Source organism: Lynx canadensis, chromosome B3, assembly GCF_007474595.2.
Source record: "Lynx canadensis isolate LIC74 chromosome B3, mLynCan4.pri.v2, whole genome shotgun sequence".
Lineage (NCBI taxonomy): Eukaryota > Metazoa > Chordata > Mammalia > Carnivora > Felidae > Lynx > Lynx canadensis.
In genome coordinates this window covers 113199763-113223279 of record NC_044308.2, presented here as the reverse complement: position 1 = coordinate 113223279, position 23517 = coordinate 113199763, and the positions used below count along the sequence as shown (strand labels likewise).

Below are 23517 nucleotides of genomic sequence, written 5' to 3'. Positions count from 1 at the left end.
ACATCCTTTAGCCAAAGGAGACAGTATGAAGTAGTGGAAAGAACAAGGCTTGGAATCAGGTCTAGATTTTAACCTGGACTGAGCCATATACTAGCTTTGTGATGTTGGCCAAGTTATTTAACTTCTCTGAATCTTCATTTCCATCTACAGAATGGGTATAATCCCCAATTCACAGGGAATTTTTGAGGATTAGATAAAATAGTATATGCTAAGTCTTTGGCACATAATAGGAACACAGTAAACATAAACTCTCTGCTCTTCTACCCCCTTCCCAGCTTTGGTATTTTATCCATAACTGTGGGGTACTTACAACCAATACTCCTACTAACTTCACAAGGTTGGGATCAAATGGAATTGAGGGAATTTATTGTGTCCTACTGTGTGCCAGGCATTGGCACTACACAATTTACTTTTATTCATCTCATTTATTTTACCCAATAACCCCATGAGACAGGCACTTTCTTACCCCATTTTATGGATGAGGAAAATAAGGATCAGAGAAGATAAGTAATTTGCCAAAGGTCATGTAATGGCTGAAATAAGATGTGAAGTTTCCAGAACTCACACTCGAAGTGTGGTTTATTTTATGAGTGGTCTGTTTGGTACTGCTCTATGATAAGCTAAGAACAGAAATGGAGAGTGTTTGGAAACTTTTATGGCAGCTGGGCATTGCCACGACATTCAAGTGCATGATGGATGGTTTTATTTCATTGAACAGAATATAGATGAGTTTGGTTGATGCAGAAGTCTCTGGTAAGTTGCCTGTGGTGGAGGCTATGTTCTAGTCATGCACACTAGGACCACACAATAGTCCACGACTCAGGGGAAATCAAAAGCACTGGTCTTCAGCACAGATGGTGTGGGTAGCACTGTTCTGGAACACCACTTTTTGTGTTGGTGGGCCTGCCCTGCCACCTGTGGCAGACCAGGGGGATATTCATGGTTAATCAAAGTGGTACTTTGTCTACACTGATGTGTAAGGCCTGGGGCCAGGCTCTGTGTATTCCTCCTGGCAAGTGGTTTGTGCTTTGTACGTGGAACATATTCAATATGAGTCTCCACCTTGGTGAGTGAATGAATGAAATGATGAATGAATGAATACGTTTCTGGCTGTAAGAGAGCAACTTGGGATGGCTTTGAGCAAAACCATGAATTGGGCAAAATTTCTCTACCGGCTCTCTCTGCTGCCTTCACTTCTAGCTCCCTTCTCCTTCCTCTTTTTTCTGCCCAATGCCTTCAGGGTGCTTTCCCGGCTGCCCAAGACCCCACATGCCCCCCTTTTCCTGTGAGTGGTGCTCTACACTGCACCTCTTCGCTGCCCTCTTTCCTGGCCACTTCCCAGTTCCGAGTCTCTTCCAGGGGGATTTCCCCCAGCTAGCCATCCCCTGATAATGACAACACAGAGCCTATACATCTAGGAAGGGGCTCTGCTCCTCCCAGTAAAATCAGCAAAGATTTCCAAAAATACTACAGGTAATACTGGTGTAGACACCCGAGACTGCCATTATCATATGCTGCTGGTAAAGGCATCTTGTGGTATGTTTCTAAAAGGCAGTTTGGAGATGTGTATCAAGAATTTTAAAAATACACCTTTTAACCTAAAAGCATGCTTTCAACATTTATCCAAAAATAATCAGGGATGTGGCAGAATGTTTATGTACTGAGGTATTTATCATAACATCATTTACACAGTAAAATAGGGAATTCAACCTAAATGAAAATGATGAAATACATTATGATATAGGCAGGATGAAATGTTATTCAACCATTAAAATTATGTTTTTGAATTATTTTTAATGATCTGCTAAGATGCTTATTAGCTATTATAAATGAAAAAAAGACAAGGTTCAAGAATTTTTAAATAAAAATACAGGTGAATGTAAAAATATTATCTGCCTGGATGATGGGATTTGTGTGGTGTTATCTTTTTTTTTTTTTTTTGTAATTTCTAAACTTTCTATAATGAGCACAAAAATTATTTATGGTCAGAAAAAACATGGAAGACATTGTTTAAAGTCTTTTCTGGCTTTGCAGACAGAACTCTTTCCAGTGTGTGTAGTTAATACCCTCAAGGCAGTCCTGTTCTGATGCAGGACACTGCTAGGGAAAGTGCCCTTGGCGTTTGCTGAGAGCTAGCCTTGAAGTACTTGAAGTACCTTGAAGTACTGTTAGCCTGTTTCCTGGTCTTGCATTGCCACTAACTGGCTGTTGGGCCTTGGACAAGTCATTTTATTTCTCTGGGCTTTGGGAGTCTTCATTTATAAAATTCTGATTAGATTCTGATTCTGGATTCTGATACACTCATTAAGTCAATGTATTCATTGTGAGTAAGGATTCATGATTTACCGTTCTCTACTGTGAGTATCTTAAACAGTGGATCCTTATCTATAGCTAGAGGAATGACTCTCTAATGATGGAATTTCACATTGGAATTTCACATGAATCACCTACAAGCAAACACTGACCATATAGCCCTGTACAACTCACACATTCTAGATATTATCTGACCTTCTGAGAGAGTCAAGGATCCTTCCACATCAGCCTAAGTCTTGAGAGGGAGAGGAGAGTTGTCTGCCTGGAAGAGTAAGATAAGCTCTTGTGTTCTGAGCTTCCTTACCTTTCCCTCTCCTTTCTCCAAGTCTCAGCTGTTCACCACTGTCTGCTACCTCTGTCTTCATCCTCTTCCCCATGGTTGAGTTGGGCTTATGTCAGTGTGGTTCCCTGGTGGGCTGGTGGCTCAGCCACTACAGCTGGGTGAGGAAAGAGTGTGACTCATGCCATGGGTCCAGTGAGTCAGACGGGGTGGGCTGGACCAGGGGCTTCCCCAGGACAGGAAGCAGGTTCTAAGTATGCAGAGGCCTTAGTTTCCTCCTGGTAGGGGGCACTTCCAGGAGAGAGGACCAGTATTGTTCCCTTTTCCATCTCTGTGAACTCATTCAGGAACACTTCTTGTCAAATGTATTGCCACCTCTTCCAAGTCTTAGTATGCTGTGTTAGTCTGTGCCAATCCCCTGCTTTCCTGGATTTGAGAGGAAGAAGGAGATGAGCAGGCCACAGCCAGAGCCAAAGAAGATAAGAATTTCCCATTCTATCCTCCCATGTCCTAGGTTTGAGCCCAGCAAGATTTCAGAGCTCATGTGATTCTTTACTCCTCCTTCTAGCTCAAGAACTGAGAAGTAAGTGTAGTATCCACACTGCCCTGGAGTTAAAATCCTACGTTGTGTGACCTTGGTCAAGTTATTCAACTATTTTGAGTTTCAGTTTCCTTTGCTGGGAAAAAACAAATAAAGGGATAATAAACTCACCTAATGGGATTGTTGTACATTAAATAAAACCTTGCACCACTACAGACCTGGCTTCAGAAGGTACTGAGTCTATGTGCGTTTTGAAATGGAGTGGAAGATACATTCATTACTTTTGGAATCACGGGGAGATCTGAAGTCAGTCAGTGAGAAGGCATTTCCGGGGCATTGGCACCGGTTGGGAATTGTGCACCAGGCTGGTTCTGAAAGGCAACCTGGGGTACTTTGTTCTGACAGAAACTTTTCTTCTCTTCTAAGCAGCTAGGGCCTTTCCGCTTCCTGGTGAACAATCCTTAGGGGGCCCTTCACACCCAGTGCAAACAATGAACAAGCTGAATGTGTCCTAAGGATTACTAGAAAGAATCAGTATTGCTATGTTTCCTTTTGTTGCAGGCTCCAATATGGTCTGGTAGGACATGACTGACCCCGTCCTCATTTAAATTTTTGTTATTTTGTTCATCTGGGGATTTTTTTTTTTTTGCATTATTTTTGATTTTCAAAAATACTGCATTAAAATATAATTTATCTAGATTACTGAGTTCCTCGGCATGCCCTTAAATTTTGCACCTAATGAAGTAATCCCCAGCTGTAGCTTTTTTGGGGGTGGGTGGGTATATTCTGGAGGCAGAGGGCTCCTGCAATCTGCGCCTGCTTCTTTAAACCTGTGACCGTTTGTTTTTTTTTTTTTTTTTTTTTTTTTTTTTTTTGTCAACGGGAACTTTGCCCTGCGCCCACCAGGGGCCAGGATAAAGTTCCCAGCTGGTTCCACTCCATCCATTCTCCCCCACCCCCATCCCCCCCCATTTCCACTGAGCTCGGGATTACTCGGAATCCCTGCAAATCCTTTCAGTGCCGTTTAATTCCGTAAGTATTACTCGAGGGCCATACACTAAGTGCCAGGCAGGCACCTGGTTAAGGCTGGGGGCTGGCGAAGATGGGCAAAGACCAGACAGCCAGAGGCGCCGCGCGCGCTCAGGGGCACCTGGATGGGGCACCCCGCCCGGTCGGAGAGCGCGGGACGGGGAAGGCTCCCGGAGGCGACGGCAGGGCGGGACGCTCAGAGCCCGCAGACTCTGTACCCGGAGGCCTAACCGCAGACCCTAGCGCGCCTTTGCGGGGGCGACCACGTCAGAAACGCCGACCTGGCGTGGCTTCCTGCCCGGGAGGCCCCGCGGTCTCGGGCTCTGGACGCGGGCCAGGGAGGCGTCGCCCGCGCGGGGTCGGAGGTGCTTCCTGGGCGCCGCGGGCGCGCAGAGGAGCGGGCGGCGCGGGGACAGCGCACCTGGAGCGCCCGGAGGCCCGGCTGGCGCGCGCAGCGACATGGAGGACGGCGTGCTCAAGGAGGGTTTCCTCGTCAAGAGGGTGAGCGGACACTGGCCCGGAGGGCGGCTCCCGGAGCCGGGTCCCCAGCCCGCGCCCGACGGCGGTCTCGGCGGCCTGGGGACAGCCGGGTGCCAGGGTTGGAGGGCGGCTTCAGGTGGAACAGAGCGGCCGGGGCACACAGGCAAGGAGGAGAGTTCAGCTTGGCTAGTGGTAGGAGGCGGGGGGCGACTCCTGAAGGGTTATGTTAATTAAAACAACGTATTAAGCTGGAAAGAGTACAGTATTTAAATATGCTATATTGAAGCAACCTAAGTGTGCTCGCGGCGCCCGTCTATGCACGAACGCATCATCTCCTGTACTATTCACAGTAACCCCTGAGCGAGGAGGCAGCCCAGGCTTCTGAATGAAGCTCTTAGCGTGTAGGAGTCCCGGACCTCGTGTTCTTCAGCCCCCCGCAGTCCCACACGTGTAGCACCACTTTCCTCCCTTTCCCCAAAGGAGAAACTAGGTTCGGGGAGGTTAATTAAGCAGCTTGCTTAGGATCTGGGTGCTAGTGGTGATGGAGCGGGTGCAAACCCATAAGGTTGACTCCAAATCTTATTCTGTCCACAGCAGGGTGGGTGTTGTTATCACTGAATTACAGATGAGGAAACTGAGGGGCAGAAAGATGAAACCGCTTGCCCAGAGCCGGGGGACTAATAACTGGGACTGCAGTCTCCATCCTCAGTCCATGGCCCATGGCCTCATGCCCATGGCCCATGTCGCCTTTCCCACAGCTTACAAGACTTCAGACAGACAAAGAGCACACAGATCAAGGTGGAAAATGAACCAAAGAGCAGCAGCAAGAGGAAGTTCAATATTTTAAAATTCTTTTAACATTGATGTCCACACTAAGGGTTTATACTAACATAACAGCAGGGCATAAAATCTGGGGATGAGACTTTTGGCTCTTCTACCGAGATTGTAGCTTTGGGAGGGAGATGGATGAAGAGAGATGACGGGGCTCCCCCTTCCATTGCCTCCCCTGGCGGTCAGAGCAGCCCTGAAGTCTCAGATTGCTTTCAGGTCCATGGGTAATGTAGCCATGCTATGTTATACATTATTTGTATAGGAGGGCAGGGGTGTTGTTTGCTCAAAACTACAAGCAGGAGATCTAGTAGGAGGCTGATGCCGGATCAAGGGTCAGGCTGGACACAAGCAGGTACCAAATTCCAAGCCACTGTGGTTAGTCCTTCTCGTTCTGTGGAAGCATCTGCACCTCAGAAAGACAACCTGTGGCGGGGTTGCTCCAACTTTCTTGCACCTTGTGAGGTGAGAGGGAGAGTGTGAGCTGGGCAGGGCATCTGATAGGCATCTTTGATTGTCCACATAGCTTGGCCCTAGTAGGGGTCTCCCCCAGTTGCTGGAGTTTCCTCCCAAGATTCCCCACCACCACCCCCATGCAGAATCCGGGAATGCTAGAAGCAAGGATGTGAATTCTCTTCTGGATGGCTGCCCAGTCCTGGGTCGCTGGCCAAGGGAGTTCAGGGTGCAGGGAAGTGAGAACAGTCTACAGGTCCAGCCCAAACGCCCACAGAAGGCACTTGGCTGAAATACTGAATGCTCATTCCAGCTAAACCCAAAGCCTGGGGTTTGGAGGCTGGCCCTGAAGCTAGCGGAAGCCACACCCTTTCCTGCAAGGTGAGGGACCTGGCTGGGTGCCCCTGCTAACAGTTCCCGCCTATTGATCAATCTCAACTTTTTCTCCCCCCCACCCCCACTCCCTCTCCTCCTGGGTGGTGCCGGCAGCAGCTTCTGTATCCACTGGACTAGTTTCAAGGCTAGGGCCATGGGATTCCATAGATTTAGGACCGTTTAAAGCCTGGGGTGGGGGCAGGGCCTGAGCTGGAAGCCCAGAGTACAAAACAGTCATCACCCAGGAGGGTGAAAGCAGTTGACGGGCAGGGGCATGATAGATCTGGCTCTCACTCCCGCCCAGACAAGAAAGAAGCAAAGCTCCAGGCAAAATGCAGGGCACTCACTTGGCCTGGCTTTAAAGGAGGGTGAGGGGGAAGGACGTGAGATCAGCACGGACAAGATTGCTTTTCCTTTAAGAAGACACTGAGGTACTTCAGGCCTTGCTGCCTGGCTCATACCTCTGATGACCCTCTTAGAAAATGACATGGCAATGCTAACACCCTTTGGCCTGAAAATGTCCTTTGTAGGAAGGACTCTATCCCAAGAAAATACCATCAAAGCTTTATGAACACAGTATTATTTATGTAGTGAAAAAACTGGAAACTACCTATATGTCCGCACAAATAAACAAATGACTAAGTATATTATGGTTTTGCAGATGTTAAAAATGCTGATAATCTAATAACCCAAAAAGTGAAAATATAAAAGGTATTATTAGTAAGGAAAAATAGGCATAGAAGAAACAAGTCTGGAAGGAGTTCTGCAGGCTAGAAGTCTGAAATCAAGGTGTTAGCAGGGCCATGCTTCCTCTGAAACCTATAGGGGAGAATCCTCCCTTGGCTCTTTTGCTTTGACGTTTGCAGATTTTTCCTTCCCATGTAGGGAAAACCTTATAGGGAACAACCTATTGTTTCTTTATCCTGTGAATTTCCTTTACTTGTACTCACAACACTTCCCTTCTGACGCTGCTGGTCACCAAAAGTGTAGAGGTTTTCCCCAACACCAAGCAGTTCTCTGTGATACCAGCTACATGTCCTGCCATTTAACTCAATTCTGACACTATCTACCTAGAGATAGTATCATATCCCATGGGTTAAGAGATCAGTCCCACAAAACTGCCCCCCTCCACCCCACCCCACCCATACTTTAGACACTAGCTGCACTTCTGACTGACCAATGGGCTATCGATTGGAGATTCCAATACACCCCCTTTTCCATTTCAGTTAATTTGCTACAGTGACTCACAGAACTCAGGAAAATATATTTACCAGTTTATTAAAGGATATGATAAGTGATACAGATGAAGAGCCAGTTGGAAAACCTGGGTAGGGCAAGGTATGTGGGAAGGGGCATGAAGCTGCTATGTACTCTCTAGGCATGCCAGGCTCAGCACTTCCATGTATTTACCAACCCAGAAGCTCTCTGAACCCTGTATTTTTGGGATTTTGTGGAGACTTCATCACATAGGCATGATTGATCATTAACTCCATTTTCAGCCATTCTCCCTTCTCAAGAGAATTGGGGTGGGGCTGAAAATGCCAAGCTTCTAATTGTGGTTCTTTATGGTGACCAGCCTTCATCCAGGAGCCCACTTGAGTCACCTCATTAGAAAAAAGACGTTCCTATTACCCAGGAAATTACAAGGGTTTCAGGAGCTCTGTGCCAGGAGCAGGGGACAGAGACCTAAATATAAAACCTATTATCTCACGCAGGCAATTCTTGCCATTCTTGGTTTGTAGATGCATCACTCTAATCTCTGCCTCCACTGTCCCATGACCATCTTCTTCCTGTATATCTCACTGTCCAAATTCTCCTCTTCGTATAAGGAATTCCAGTATTAGTATTAGGTCCGCCCTAATCCTTTATGACTTCACGGTATCCTAATTACATCTGCAAAGACTCTGTTTCTAAATGAGATCACATGCATAGGTACCAGGGGTTAAAACTTCATACCTTTTGGGGAGGGAAACATAATTCAATCTGTAACAAGTACCATCTCTGCTTTTCTAGGGTTGTAAGGTCTTGGGTAAGACCTTTATGGGCCTCAGTTCCCTCATCATTAAAGTAGGGAGTAGTATGGACTTTCTCAAAGGGTGCCTCCAGCTATAATATTCCATGCCTCTTGAACCCATAGGTTTGTTATCCCAGCTATGGACTCTCCTCCCTCTCCCTAAAGGGGTTCTAGGGACTCTAAGCACTTGTGGTTGGTCAAGTGGGCCTCTGGCCTTGGCCAGTCATTTGCAGACAAGGAGCCTGGAGAGGGAGGAAACTCCCTGGGTAGAGGGAAGCCTGGGATATCTTTCAACTTATACCACAGTAGTTTTGGCCTCAATCCCTTTACCTGGTGACATTAGACCAGTTCCTTATTTCTGCTGAACATGGTGTGCTTTTCTGTAGACCAGGGATAATGGAGTTCTCCTTCCCATTTTGTGGATTATTATGGCATCTGCCAACTGAACTGCCTGCTCCAGTCTGGCCCACTTCATTCAGCTGTTCTGCCACAGTGTGGTCAAGGTGATCTTCTTAACATGAGAACCTAAGCCTTTCTTAGCAGCGTCTTCTTAGAAGTCTTCCAGGACTCCCCTCTGGCCACAGTATACAGATCAAACTTTACTGCATGGAACTTGAAACTGACTGTGCCTGCATCACTTCTGTCCTTTGCCCACAGGCCTCTGAGCCTCATCCATACAGAACCAGTTGGAGTTTCTCAAAAGTGGAAGTGGTTCAAGCTCTCCTTTCCCTGCTTCCTGACCTGACCAACTCTACACAACCTTCAAGACTCAGCCCCAGTAGCAGCTCTTCAGGGAGCCAACCTAACCCCACTCACTCTCTTTTGAGCTTCTTCTTCCACCTAAGCTGCTTTTCGGGGTTTGCATCATGACCTATATCACTTCTCTATTGTTCTATAATAGTTGCCTCAAACCTTAATGTCTTTTTTTTTTTTTTTTTTTTTTTTTAATTTTGAGAGTGAAAGAACAAGCAGGGAAGGGGCAGAGAGAGAGGGAGACAGTACTGACAGTGCAGAGCCCAGTGCAGGGCTCGAACTCATGAACCTTGAGATCATGACCTGAAGTGAAACCAAGAGTCAAGACACTTAACTGACTGAGCTAGCCGGGTGCCCTGCCAGAGCTTAACATCTTAAAGCCATAAACATTTATTGTCTCACATAATTTATGAGGGGCATGTATTCAGGAAGAGCTTAGCTGCAAGATTCAAGTCTCTCATGTAGTTACAGCCAAAATATTGCCTAGTGTGGCACTCTTCTGAAGGCTTGGCTGACTGGAGGGTCCAATTCCAAACTCAATCACATGGCTAGTGGCTGGAGGTCTTAGTTCCTCACCTCTCTATAGGGGCCGGTCATGATGTGGCATCTAGCTTTCCTCAGAGTCCGTCTTTTCTAACCTAACCTGACAAATCATTACTCTGCCATATTCTCTTGGTCACACAGATCAGCCCTTGTACAACGTGGGGAAATATAAGGTTGTGAATACCAAAAGGTGGATATCCTGGGGGACCCCACCAGTCATCTGTCCTGGAACTTATCACATTGAGTGGCATCATTGTGTGTCTCCTCTGCTGTCTTGGGTCAGTATCTTGTTCATCTTTGTCTCCCTGCTGCCAGCCCAGTGCTTGGTGCAGTAGTAGTTAGTCGTTGATTGTTGAATGAATAGATAAGTGAATGAATTCTTTCCCTAATCATCTCATCAGGATTTTTGTTTGTTTGAATTAAAATTAATTTTCCATTATAAAAATAATACATACTTTTATTAAAAAAAACTAGAAAAGGACTCAAGGCTGTATATTGAAAAATAAGTTTTCATTCTTGTTGCCTTATGTCCAGTCTTAGTCCTTAGAGATGACTATTAACAATCCTGAGGTATCCCTTCAGAAATTTTCTAAAATAGCTACTAGAGTCATTTTTAGGTATCGTATGAAAAAATGTAAGTAAAAGTGCTTTACCTGTGTTAAAGACCATTGGCGCTGTGATTCTTGTTGACTCAGACTGCTGTGTTTGACCTTGAGGGCTCCACCAATGACCTTTCCTGCCATCTGTAAGGATTGGAATGCCTCCCCTATAGCCACAGTGGGCATGGTATTGTTACACAGTTAGAATATTTTGCATTATTTTATTATAAGCAATGATCCTAAGTGTCTCAATACATAAAACCTTTTCCCTCTCCTAGATGATTTACTCCACACACATCCCCGGAAGTAGAATTATTGGGTCAGAAGATTTGAACATTTTTTTTGAGGGTCACAAGCTGCTTCAGGGTTTCTACCTACACAGTAAATCCTTTCTCATCAGCCTTTCTCCTCAGACCTCTCACCCTTACTGTCAGGATCTGTAGTTGCTCATAAACACATTCCACTCTAGTGAGTTTGAACAGAAAGGGATTTCATGGAGGAATAATAACTATTAAGTAACTCAGGAATATTTGGGAGGGCCAGAGAACCTGGCTGGGATGCTATAAAGCCAGAGATGATGTAGCTAGACAAAAATACCTACCAGCACCAGCAGACATTTCTAGCGGAAACATCATTGCTGACATTGTTTGCTATTTGTCCCTGGTAGCCCTGGGGACTGGGTGTCAGAAGAAACTATTCTTCCAACATTGTTCTCTCCAAAAATTCCTGTTTCCCGTGGGAAACCGTGCATAGGGGTGGCAGCCACTTGGTCACCTATCAGTTCCCTTCGTGCCAGGGATTCCGAGAAATGTAGCATTTTGTCCAGGAAAGTACAGTATCTCCAAACTGGTTTGTCCTGTTCAACATCTGTTGGTGACACTTTCTTGAACGTCTCCAGCCCCATTTCTCCTCTCCCTGTTGCTTTAGTTTGCTAGAGTGTTGAAATAAAATACCACAGACAAGACAGCTAAACAGATTTATTTTCTCACAGTTGTGGAGGCTAGGGTAAAAGGTCAAACTGTCAGCAGGTTTGGTTTCTTCTGAGGCCTCTCTTCAGCTTGCACATGGGCACCTTCTTGCCATGTGCTCACATGGTCTTTCCTCTGTGCATATTCCTCCCTGATGTCTCTCTGTGTCTCTGAGTGTCCTTTTCTTATAAGGACCCCAGTCAGATTGGATTAGGGTCCACTTGATGACCTCATCCTAATCTAATCACATTTCTAGGGCCCTATCTGCACCTACAGTCAACACTGAAAGTTAGGGCTTTAATATGTGAATTTGTGTGTGTGAGGAGTGACATAATTTAGCCTGTAACACCTATGTTTTAAGATATAAGATTATTTGACCTTCTTCACTTCTCTACCTCACACCAGCCCCCATTCCATCAACTAGGATTGCCTTCTCCCTGTACACAATCTTTTAAGCCAACAATCTACTGCTAATGCTGCTTCAACAGCCCCTCAGAAGGGGGTCATCGAAAAAGAGGACCCGAGTCTGGGCCATGTGGGGAGCAGTAGAGAACCCCAACTGCTGAGACGTCAAAACCAAATCTTCTTTGTTTCTTGAAACATGTCTGCCCACATCAAGAAAAGCTGTCACCCGTCATGTTACATGTCGATCCTAAGTATGGGAGAGAGCAAAAAATGTAAACTTGAACTTGACTATGAAAGTTATCTTCTGTGAAGAGCTTGATCGCCATGCAATGTAATAGCACTTAGTCATATTAATAAATTCTTGTCATATTAACATAGTTAAAAGTTTTATTGAGTTGCCACAGTAAATTGTTTGGGCATAGCCCAGTGCTCACTCGGTCAATTCCCACAACTTTTGGTTCCCTAACAGCACTGTGCACAGTACACATCGAACAATCACAGTTCCACAGATGTGAGAACACGAGGAGACTTTGAACTTAATAAATGCTAGGAAATGTAAGGAAAGGAGTGAACTAGGGAAATGGTCTCTGATTCAGATAAAGCCCATCTCTCTTAGTTAGAAGCTCGCTCTTATTGGGCTCTGCTCTGGGAAATATGCCATGAAAGTTGCTTTCATGAGTATGTACTAAACCCATTCCTTTCTGATTCCTCAGCAGACATTCCCTCATCTGTTGGTCTGTTCTAGAAATAGGCTCTTTGCCTTTACCTTACTATCCTGTCCATTGGCTCTATGACTCACTTGAGAACCCCCAAACTACCCTGTCTTTCAGTCTTGCCATACCAAGCTAAGCAAGATTATTAGGGTCCTTAGCACTGGTAGACTGTTTGTGGCTTCAACTTTACAAATTGCCTACATCTTTGACTAGTGACATTCTTTCTAGGAATATATGCTAAGGAAAAGAAAATCTGAGATGCAGATCAGAATTTATGTGCAAGAATATTCATTGCAGAATTGTTTATAACAGTGAAAAAAAGAAACAACCTCAGTTCAAACAATAGAAGATTGACAAGTAAATATTGCATCCACCTAGCGGTCATTCAAAAACATGTTTTAAAGAAATACATCGGTGTGAGACGATGCTCAGCAAAGCTCAACAAAACAAAAACTAGATAATGAAACGATATGTAACATGGTCGTGATTTTTTTTTTAAACCAGAAAGTAAAAACTAAGGAAAAAAGACAATAAGAAAACAAAATGTTAGCAACAGCGGTCTCCTAGTAGTAGGACTTCCTCTTCAGTATACTTTGTAGTTTCTTTCAAGGTTTATAACCACAAACAAGGTCAAATGGGAACTGGAAGGTCAATGCCAAAGGTCTTGGTTACATACTCAGATGACAAAGAGATCCAGACTGATAATGCTTTTTTCATGCACATGAAAATAAAACGTATGATTCTGAACTAGATCCTTTGGCTATTGAAGATATTACTAGGGCAATTGGTGAAACTTGGCTGGGGGTTGTGGAATCGATGATAATAATATATTAATGGAAATTTCCTGATGTTGATGGTTGCATTGTGGTTATGTTGGAAATATCCGCCCCCTTTTTTTGTAGGAGATGCACAATAAAATATTCAGAAGTGTTGGAGCATCATGTTAAGAATTTACTCTTAAATGATTCTATCATACAAGTTCTTAATACTATTCTTCAGCTTTTCTATGAATTGAAATTATTTTAAAATAAAAAAATTAAGTGAAGTTAAAAAAGATAATGCTGTCCCCCTTTCTGGGCAGTTGATCCCACGGCACAGTCTGGCTACCTGTGCTGTGGGACACCTCTCCCTGAACACAGTGTCGTCCCCTCAGCCATCTCACCACAGGGCTGTGCTGTCCATCCTCAGGGTCACATTGTCCACAACTGGAAAGCACGATGGTTCATCCTCCGGCAGAACACGCTGCTGTACTACAAGCTCCAGGGGGGTCGGAAGGTGACCCCTCCCAAGGGCCGGATCCTTCTGGATGGCTGCACCATCACCTGCCCCTGCCTGGAGTATGAAAACCGACCCGTAAGTGAAGGCCCCTGCTTCTCGGCTCCTTTCTGCCCGGGACCCTCTCATCTCTGGCCTCTTTGGTGAAGGTGATGTGGATAATAGGAAGAGCTGAGTTATCATTGAAAAAACCTAAATTCAAGTCCTGCTGAGCTGTGTAGCAGGTGTGACCGTGGGCAAGTAATTGAGCCTCTCTGAGCCTTAGTTCCTCCTCTATAAAATGGGGTAAAATAGTGACACCTCACTATCCCCCATGATTGTGTTGAGAATCATGCAGAAGGTAACAGTCTGTCAAAGCACCTTGTAGGCTAGGAGGAACCTCACAAATGGGAGCAACTATTGCTATCTTGGGGTTCAATGTGATGGCTTTCATCCTCTAAGGGGGTGAGTGTTCTAAAAGTCAGGCGCAGCTTCAACCCTACCATGAAAAATTATCTGAATCAGTCGTTTTTTGTAAGGGCCCATTTTGTGCCAAGAAATTTGCTAGGCTTGGAGGAGTCAAGGAAGAAAATGGTAAGAGTGCTTTCCCTGGAGTTAGTCATCTTATTATGAAAACAAGTGGTTAATCGAAAAACATTCAGAGTTCCAAATGTTGGTATAAACATGATTAGTCATAGAGAACACCATATTCCTGAAGAGGAGGAAGACGTATTTATAGGCTGTTGAGTCAGGTACAGCATTGGGAGGAATAGAGACTTGGCAAAGATCTGAAAGAGGAGAGACGCAGATATTCTGGCATGTCAAGTGGAAAGTCTTGAGTGAAAGTGAGGGGAGAGATAGGGATAGATTTGGAGATGACGATGGCCAGTGTGGCAAAAGGAGAATGTTCACCAAGGGAGCAATGGGAGATTGGCTGGGGCCAGATGGAGGTAATGGGGAGTCACTGAAGGTTCTGAAGTAAGAGAATGGACTGGTGGAAACACTCTTAGGAGGACTAAAATGAGGAACTACGCTCTGATTCTAATAGGTTACTAGATCAATAAAGAAGGGATCTAACCACTTATGTTTTTCTTCTTTGACTTTTCTAAACCAATTGACAAGCCTTCTAAGTATAAGAAAACGTTTGTGACAGTCCATTCTGGGAGGTGGGTTTCCTGGTATTATGTTAACTGCTGTACTCTTTCGTAGTTTTGACTTTTTCTCAAATAAGAAAACAAAGGGAGCTATTAAAATAGTGAGGCATGAAATAAGGCAAAAAGTAGGGGGAAACACAAGAAAATGTTATGAAGGACATGTCAACAGGACCTGGTTGACTGGATGTTGAGGACAAGGGAGAGGAAGGTATTGAGTGTCATTCCACCCTATGAGGCTGCAAAAATGAAATGTCATTCTACAATTTCCTCTGCTAATCTGGAAGTGCCACTGATTAAGGGAAAAAGTCAGGTGGGGTAGCATTCTGTTGGGTGGAGGTGGGGCTGCCGGAGGATGCCCAGCCTGGGAAGACTGGGGCTGTACCTTCTTCCTTGTGGGTCAGAAGACCAAACACAATGTCTGGACACATAGCAGATGATTAGTAAATGTTTGTTGAATTGATGTTTAAGAAAGAAGAAACATTTACAGCGGAGACGTTTTTAAGAGGAAAAACCCCTAGTTTTCTAAGTGAAGTTAAGACTCTAGTTCTCAATAAATTAAACCCCAGACCTTGTAGGGTTGCTCGTTAACCTGATGCCCTTTAACAATCTTTAAGGGACAGTGGAAAGCAAGAGTGCTGGTAGAACGGGCTGGAGATAGAGAAGCTTTCAAAAAAGGAAATAAGTGAAATTTGCTAACTGGAGTTGTGAACTTCATGTTAGTTTTCCCTAACATTCTCAGATTGTCATCCTCCCAGTTCAAGAGTACTTGACCTGCAAGAGGTCAAGAGGAGCCAGCAAGTTCGCTAAGAACACGTTATAAAGTATATACATGTGTATGTGAATATATATATGTGTATACACACACACACATACACACATATATATATTTATTTATTTATTTTATTTTTTTAATTTGGGAAGCTATGAAAGAGTATGTGTGGATTTCACATGGAATTATATAGTCTCTCCTGAAATTCTTTCATTAAAATGTTGATTACAGACTGCCAGTGCAGGTGCAGGGAGCTGGGTGAATTTGTTCCCCTACGATGCTGATGAGTGAGTCAGTGTTAACTTGGAGGAACGGATTTGTGGTATCCTTTGGGACTGTGAACCAGCCTCATCTCATCACTGTTTTTACTGTTAGTTGAGGTGAGGGATGTTGAGTCTGCAAACAAAGCAAGTTGGGAATTAATGCACTGGAAGACAGAATCAGAATGAAATAGAATGCATCCGCTTTCCCAAAAGAAGCAGTAGGCTTCTAAGATGACATTTAATAGGGTCAACATCAGAATCCCACAGTGGCCAAAAATAACCCAAAAAACCCTAAATGCACATTTAAGGAATGGAGGAGATGTGGCCTACATCAAAAAGACTGTCTGCTGACCTCATAGAGTGCGAGTCTATGGTGCCACCAGAGCTACCTCGGGCCGTCAGCCGTGCCACCCTGTGCCCCTCAGAGCTTTCCTGGAGCAGCCGGCTCCATTCCATGGGTCATAGTTTATGAGAATGGCAACCACCTGCAGAACATGTAACAGAGCATGAGCTGATTAAGGGTTTAAGCCATATGATATGAGAAGTGTGTGAAAGATGGGGGATGACTGAAGAAAAGAGGACCAAAAGGAGCATAAGGAACAGTTCCTCCAACGTAGGTGTTAATATCCCCATATGACAGATAAAGAGACTAAGGCTTGGTGGGGTTCCTTTTTTGTTTTGTTTTGTTTTTTGAGAGAGGGAGAGGGCCCAGTGAGTGAGGGGCAGAGACGGGGGCTGAGGGGGGGAGAGGGACGGAGAGGAGGGAGAGAGAGAAAAGTGGGGCTTCACCCGAAGCAGGGCTCATGGTTTACCCGAAGTGGGGCTCGAGCTTACTCGATGAGGGACTTGAACTCATAAACCGTGAGATCATGCCCTGAGCCTAAGTCAGATGCTTAACGGTCTGAGCCACCCAGGCACCCCTTAGTGAGGTTCCTTAATGTGCCCAAGCGTTCATAGCTAAGTGGCTAAGCTAGGATTTGCATTCAGATCAGTTGGACTTGAAAGCCAGTACACTTCTCACTTCAGCACAGGGGCTGTCATGGGAGGTAAGTTTAGTCCTGTGTGATTAGAAGCAAGGAGGCAAAGTGCCCAATGGCAACAGGTCCCTACGCTAACTAGTCTGTCCAAGAGGGAGAGCTTGACTTGTGAGCCATGAGCTCCCTGTTGCTTCAGGTTGACAAGTGAATCTTTGAAGACCACCCCCTGGGACATGGTTGAGGGGTTGGGAGTTCGGCAGCCACCAGATCTGTGTGTCCTGGGCTTGCTGTGGCCCGTCATCTTTGTTTGGGGCCAACATTCTCTGGCCTGCCAGGCCTTGAGTGCTGGTCTGACGAGCCATCTCTTCCTGCAGCTTCTCATTAAGTTGAAGACTCAAACATCCACTGAGTACTTCCTGGAACCTGTTCTCGAGAGGAGAGGGACGCCTGGGCCTTTGAGATAACAGGAGCTATCACGCTGGTCAGCCGTGGAAAGTCCACAACTCCACATATTGAAGAACTCCTTCAAGCTGCCCCCTCACATCAGTCTGCAGTGAGTACCCAGCCCACCCCCCCGCCCCTCACCCTGCCTGGCTTTGTGCAGCCGCTTCTGTCAGTGCTACTGGGGAGGGGGTGGGTTCTGTTGTTACCACACAACGCCTTCTGGTGCCCACCATTGTGCGTCAGGGTTTTCTGCTGTCACTGTCCTGTTTGTATTATTTTTTTCTGCCTGGGAGTGGCCCTCCCTCCCTGCCCTGCTCCTATGTATATCTTGGGGGCCTCTGCTGCTTTCCTACCTCAATGTCTTGAGACCCTCCTTCAATTTTAGCCAGGGTGCCTGGGGCTATGTCACAGCCCCCTAGGAATCTCCACGCACCAAGTCACTGGTCTTGTTTGCAGCCTGGTGGCAAGAATGGTGTGTTCTGGTAGTGGCTGCATTCTTGCTCTGTGAGGTTCCTCATTCATCCATCCATTCATGCATGCATGCATCCATCCATCCATCCATTCAGGAAATAGTTATAGAGGGCTTCTTGAATGCCATATACTGTACTAGGTGCTCAGGAGATGCAAATATGAATAAATAAGGTCTCATCTCAGTGGCTTTCCAACTCAGGGGCATAAATAGAAAATGAGAAAAGATCTTCCATTGGTGGCGGGAATCATCTCACAGAACAGAAAGGAAAGCAGATCACTGGTGGAGGCAATACTCTAAAGTGGGGACGTCAGAAAGGGAGTGCCATCATGGAAACTGTTACATCTACAGGAAACACCCCCTAGCCTCCCAGGCAGCAGAACTGTTACACCCATCAAAGACAAGGCACGAGTCCATTCCTGGGCTCCCAGAAAGCTCCATGCCAGTCCCTGAAATCTTGATTGTGCAGCCTGGGTGCTTGCTAGACCATGGTGAGTGCAGGAGGAGCAGTGGAGGTAGAGGGGTTGAAGTGGATGGGTGACTTTGAGAAGTAGCTGGAGGAGGTCCGACTTCTGCAGATCATAGAGAATCATTATTGTATATTATTTGCTTTAAGTTGAAAGTAATAGCTCTTAAGTTTTGCTACAAAAGTAATACCCATCTAGTGTAGAGACATGAGAGCATTTAGATGAGCAGAAGAAAAGAAACAATCCTGAAATCCTACCTCTCCAATCTGATGCATTACGGAAACGCCTCTTGCTTTGTGATGTGTATCACACCGGTTGCCACTTGCTTTATACCTGTAGCAGCACTCTTGGACTCCCCCTCCTACCTGCTGGTGTGATGTGGGTATCACACACTGTGGGTCCCCTCTCCTTTGCCTTCCTTCTGTGTAGTCGCATTGTGGACAAGATGCACGACAGCAGCAGTGGAATCGCGGCCAAGCCCCACATGGAACAGGGAAGCACCTACAAAAAGACCTTCATAGGTGAGCATCCCCTCTTGGGGGCTGGGCTGGGCAGTGGAAACCTGGGGCGTGGCGACCTGAGACTCAGCCATGCTTGCCTTGCTGTGCTGAGGCCAGAGCTGCCTGTGCCAATGGTCCTGGTCTGACATGGCCACATGCTCTCGGGTAGGAACCCAAGGCTGCCCAGGAAGTTAGGGTCCAATGAGGTCACAGCCCAAGCACCCCCAGGGAGGCTGGTCTGTAGCCTGTCATCTGACTGCTGCGGCCCTTGCCCCAATGCATGCTCCGCCCTAGTGGACTGGCTCATCTCCACAGCTTTTCCGCTAACCGTCTGAGGCTGTGACCCTGGCCTCCATGCTCATGGAAGAGAATTTCCTTAAGCCAGTAGGCGTCCGAAGCATGGGAGCCATTCGCTCTGGAGACCTGGCCGAGCAGTTCCTGGATGACTCCACGGCCCTGTACACTTTCGTAAGTTAGGGAGTGGGTTCTTCTTGCCACTGGGGCAGAGGGAAGGAGAAGGTAACCGAGTGAGGGCCAGGGGATCCACAGTCATGGGCCAGAGGCCTAGGGTTTGGGGACTTCTTCACCCTCAGGGGGAGTGAGGTTTCTGTACCAAGGATTTTCCTGTCCCCTGTGGTAGTCCCAGAGCCTGGAACTGGAGCCTTTTTGTAACAGAGCCCTGTTCACTCCTTCCACTAGGCTGAGAGCTACAAGAAGAAGATAAGCTCCAAGGAAGAAATTAGCCTCAGCACTGTGGAGTTGAGTGGCACAGTGGTAAAACAAGGCTATCTGGCCAAGCAGGTATGCTTGTCTTGGAGAGGGAGATGGACAGAATGCCCCCAAAGGGTGGGAGGGGCTGAGCTGCTAAAGGGCACTCATTACCAGCAGAATCTGCTAAAGCAGGAGCCGGTGGCGGCTGCAGGGAGCAAGTCAAGAGGCATGAATGTGCCCGTTCACACACGTGTGTGTGTGTGTGTCCCAGACAGGGGAAAGTACGCACAAGTCAGTATCACAATGCTAAAAAACGTCTGCAGCACTGCCCAGTTCATGCATTTGTCTGGAAGGACATTGCTTACTGGATCAGTGTTTTGCATTTGCTGGCCTTCAGCTCCAGGATGCTTCCTGGGGTTTCTGTCTTCTTCTGTGGGACTCTGCATACCCTCCAGATACACTTTTCGAAAAAAAAAAAAAAGTCTTTTAAGACAAAATTCTGCAGTGTAATGTCAGTGTTTAAAACCTGTCTGTGGTCACTACCGTTAACCGTGTTTGGAGAGAAGCCCTGTCCCAGGCACACATGCGGCCTTTCTACCTGTGCCTGACACACAGGCTATTCTGTGAACAGAATCCCCACATCCCAGCATGTGACGTGACCTCTGCACACCCCTCGTGTTTGTGCATTTCCCACACACCGTGCGAATGTGCATGTCTGTACCATGGACACACGTGCTGCTCAGTGCCCTGCCCATTTTTACTTGGAGCACATGGCTGTCCTTGTCACCTGCTTCTTGCATATCAGGATCCCCATCTGCTCTTGGATTATTTACTGTGCATGCAACTGCCTGTCTACCCCAGATAGATCTCTACTGCCGCTCCCAGGCCTGACAGGAGTCTAGTGAGGGGAGGCAGTGAGGCCCTGGAAGACCACGAGGAAGGTGTGGGAGGGGCTCTGGGTGTTCCAGGCTAAAGGGTTGAGGAAGCTTTGCGATCCAGGGGGTGAAGCCAAAGAGAGTTACACACACACCAATGTCTTACACATTTAGATTTTAACATAAAAGTGATCATTTCTTTTGCTGATGCAGAATGTTGAAGTGGTTTTCGCTGTATTTGTGTGCACATAAGTACATGCAACTGTGTGTAGGTTTGTTTTTTTTCCTAAGTTGACACTTAAAGTTGGTGCCCTTGGGTTCAAGTTTGCCCGTGAGCTCTTAGTGTAGCTGACACCTGCTGCCTCCCTGTCCACCTTACACGCTGAGTGGGCTCTGAGTCATGCTCCCCTCTTCCTTCAGTGTGACCCTCTTTGGTTCTGGGAACTTGGCTAACTGTGACAGTGTTTTTGCTAATGTGTCTCTGAGCAGGGAAGTCCAAGTCACTGCAATCCCTGGGTCTCCAGCAGACTCCTCTTAGAAAGTAGTCTGTTGGAGCCAGCTGGCTTGGATGTTTGGCATTAGCTGCATGGAGGTGGGAGGAAGGGACAGAGCTGTCACAGATGAGCCTTGAACCCTTTCTTTGCCTCAGGGACACAAAAGGAAAAACTGGAAGGTGCGGCGCTTTGTTCTGAGGAAGGATCCGGCTTTTCTGCATTACTATGACCCTTCCAAAGTGAGTGTCACATGTTCACTTGGTACCCGTGTGTGATACTTCCAGACCCTTCTGTCCTGGGCACAGCAGGCAGCTGGCTGTACTTCCTTCCTTTCTCTCAGCATCCCTCCCTCCCTCTCCTCCCACAATCCAAGCTGCACTCAATGGTCTGATCATTCCCTTCAGCACACTGTTGCCTGCGCAAGAGGGTTATCATTATTTTGAGAGGAAAGCATCTTTTAGTTTCTCCAAAGCTTTTTGTGTGGCTGGGGAGGGTGGAGCGGGCTGATAGACTCCTAACTAGTGCTTTCCAGCCACTTCACCCCTTTCTATGAGGAGATCCCATGAACCCTGCCCCTTAACCTTTTGTCCCCACCAGTGTTGTGGAAAGTTTCTTTTACCATGTACTGTTTAGGCCATAATTTACTAATTTTGTTTTCTTTTTTCTAATTGGTCAAAGGATTGCTACTCTGAGTTTCGGATATAAGAATTATTGTGTGATGAGTTAATTCCAGTCAAAAGCAAAGAAAAATGGCCTTTTAGTTGGCCTGTCCAGCCTTGTCTTGGTAGATGTAGGATTTTCATTCATTTTTTGAAATATTGGAGAGTGGGCAGTTCCTCCATCACCAGGCTTCAGTCAGGAATTCCCACCCTAACAGTGGCACACGAAGGAGTGAGGGGAGGAATGTGGCCCTGCCACTGCTGGCAGTGAAATGAAGCCCAGATTTCCTTACTGGTGCATGTCACATGGCCATGTAATGTCTAAATTCAGCCTCACCTACTCTTCCAGATGACTCTCTGACTTCTTTAGCGGGCCTCAGGGTGGTTACAGGCAAGAGTTCAACTCCTTTTTCCCTTTAATGCATTCACACTATGCCTAATGAGGAATCCTTTCCGCTGCAGGAAGAGAACCGGCCAGTGGGTGGGTTTTCTCTTCGTGGTTCCCTCGTGTCTGCTCTGGAGGATAACGGCGTTCCCACTGGTAAGGTGCAACTTCACGCTGGCCTGCAGGCCTCAGGCTCCTCCTCAAATCCCCCCCCTTGCTGTGCTGTCAGCAGTGCTCTGCTGATGGACTGAGCTATGGGAGCGGAGTATGCTCTCTCAGTGAGACGAATGGTGTGAGTTTGAAGCCAATTTCAGAATTAGGGAAAAGGGCAAGGGGGGTGGTGTTCTTAGTCTTTTAACAACACAACTAAATAATCCTTGTCTCTGGTATTCTTTCCCCTCAGTTTCTGTGCCTACTGGCAGATAAATTGCCACCTAAGAATAGAAGCCTACAGTGTTTAAGGGTTAGCAACACAGCTGAATGTCTATTAGCACGCTAATTTCACAATGGCCAGCTAAGACAGTATTATTCCCATTTTATGGACATGGAAATTGAGGTTCAAAGAAGTGAAACAAGTTAATATCAGGTCCCAAATCTGTGCCTGCTTTTATCATATGCATACTGGATTCTTTGATGTGAATGGAACTGTAGATCTGTGGTTGGTGCAGGGAGCAGGCCAGGAGGGCACAGGTGAAGGACAGGGAATGGAAAGGAGGAAAAAAGGGAAGCGGGCATTGGGTGGGATTCCCTAACCACATATGTTGGCATTGAAAAACACTTCATGTGTATTTTTGTTTTTGGCTCAGTTGACTTCTAGCTGAAAGCAGACATGGATACTCACTCACTGATTTTTCTTCTGCCCAGGGGTTAAAGGAAATGTCCAGGGGAATCTCTTCAAAGTGATTACCAAGGATGACACACACTATTACATCCAGGCCAGCAGCAAGGCTGAGCGAGCTGAGTGGATTGAAGCTATCAAAAAGCTAACGTGACAAGGGAGCGTGTTCCTGAAGGAACAGGACAAGGTTTCCTCCCTCCTACTGGATGGTACAGACAAGATTTCCTGGAGAATGGGTGTGTGCAGACTTATAGCTTCTTTGTATATTTTGCACTGCTTTGCAGTGAGACTGGTGATCCTTAGATCACAATCGGCAGTGGTGCTATTTCCTTCCCCACCTTCCTGTTAACAGCCTGGAAATGCTAGAACAACCATTAGGCGTCAGCATCTTGACTTTCACCCATCTTCACAGCCAGCCATTCCTCGGGCACCAAGGTAGGGTTCCCTGTTGTAACACTAACTAGCCACGTTGCAGTACTAAATAAAATGCTAATATCGTGTTGGCTGTCTCTGAAGTGCTGTTAAAAACTAACTCCTTCCTTGGAATTAATAAAAACTGCCATGTTTTTAGCTATTAGAATTTCCTGGACAAAGGTGTATGGTTTTCAAAGGTTTTCCATACTCGAGCCTATGTAAATTACTATGCAAGATTATGAAAACATGTCAAGTGACCTGTCACTTCATCTTAAAATGCTTCATCTTAAAATGGGGATGATGGCAAAATTTTGGTTGAACATTCCTTGAATATTGATTTGCTTTGAAAAAGAAGCCTGCATAAGCATATATACTGCAGAAATCATGGGCTCAGTTGGGAGAGATTACTCACACATACAAAAAAGAGTGAAGTTACAGTGTTTCTATGAAAAATGGCATTCAGAAAGAGATGCAGAGCAGAAGCTGCTAAAGGACAGAGAAAGATGTAAAAGAATTAAATTAAGGCATGAAATTTTTGTTTTAAAGTTAA

At 46.1% G+C, this 23517-nt stretch overlaps 1 protein-coding gene across 1 annotated transcript; it reads left to right on the top strand.

The window, feature by feature from the left end:
* Nucleotides 1-4607: 4607 nt before the first annotated feature.
* Nucleotides 4608-23055, top strand: PLEK2 (pleckstrin 2). The gene is given in 13 exon segments (XM_030319362.1): nt 4608-4664; nt 13483-13647; nt 17086-17131; nt 17134-17181; nt 17184-17207; nt 17210-17264; nt 18521-18612; nt 18874-18919; nt 18921-19059; nt 19291-19392; nt 20827-20910; nt 21793-21871; nt 22580-23055. Coding segments are annotated over 13 exon segments (1050 nt in total). The 5' UTR covers nt 4608-4622; the 3' UTR covers nt 22708-23055.
* The last annotated feature ends 462 nt before the right edge of the window (nt 23056-23517 follow it).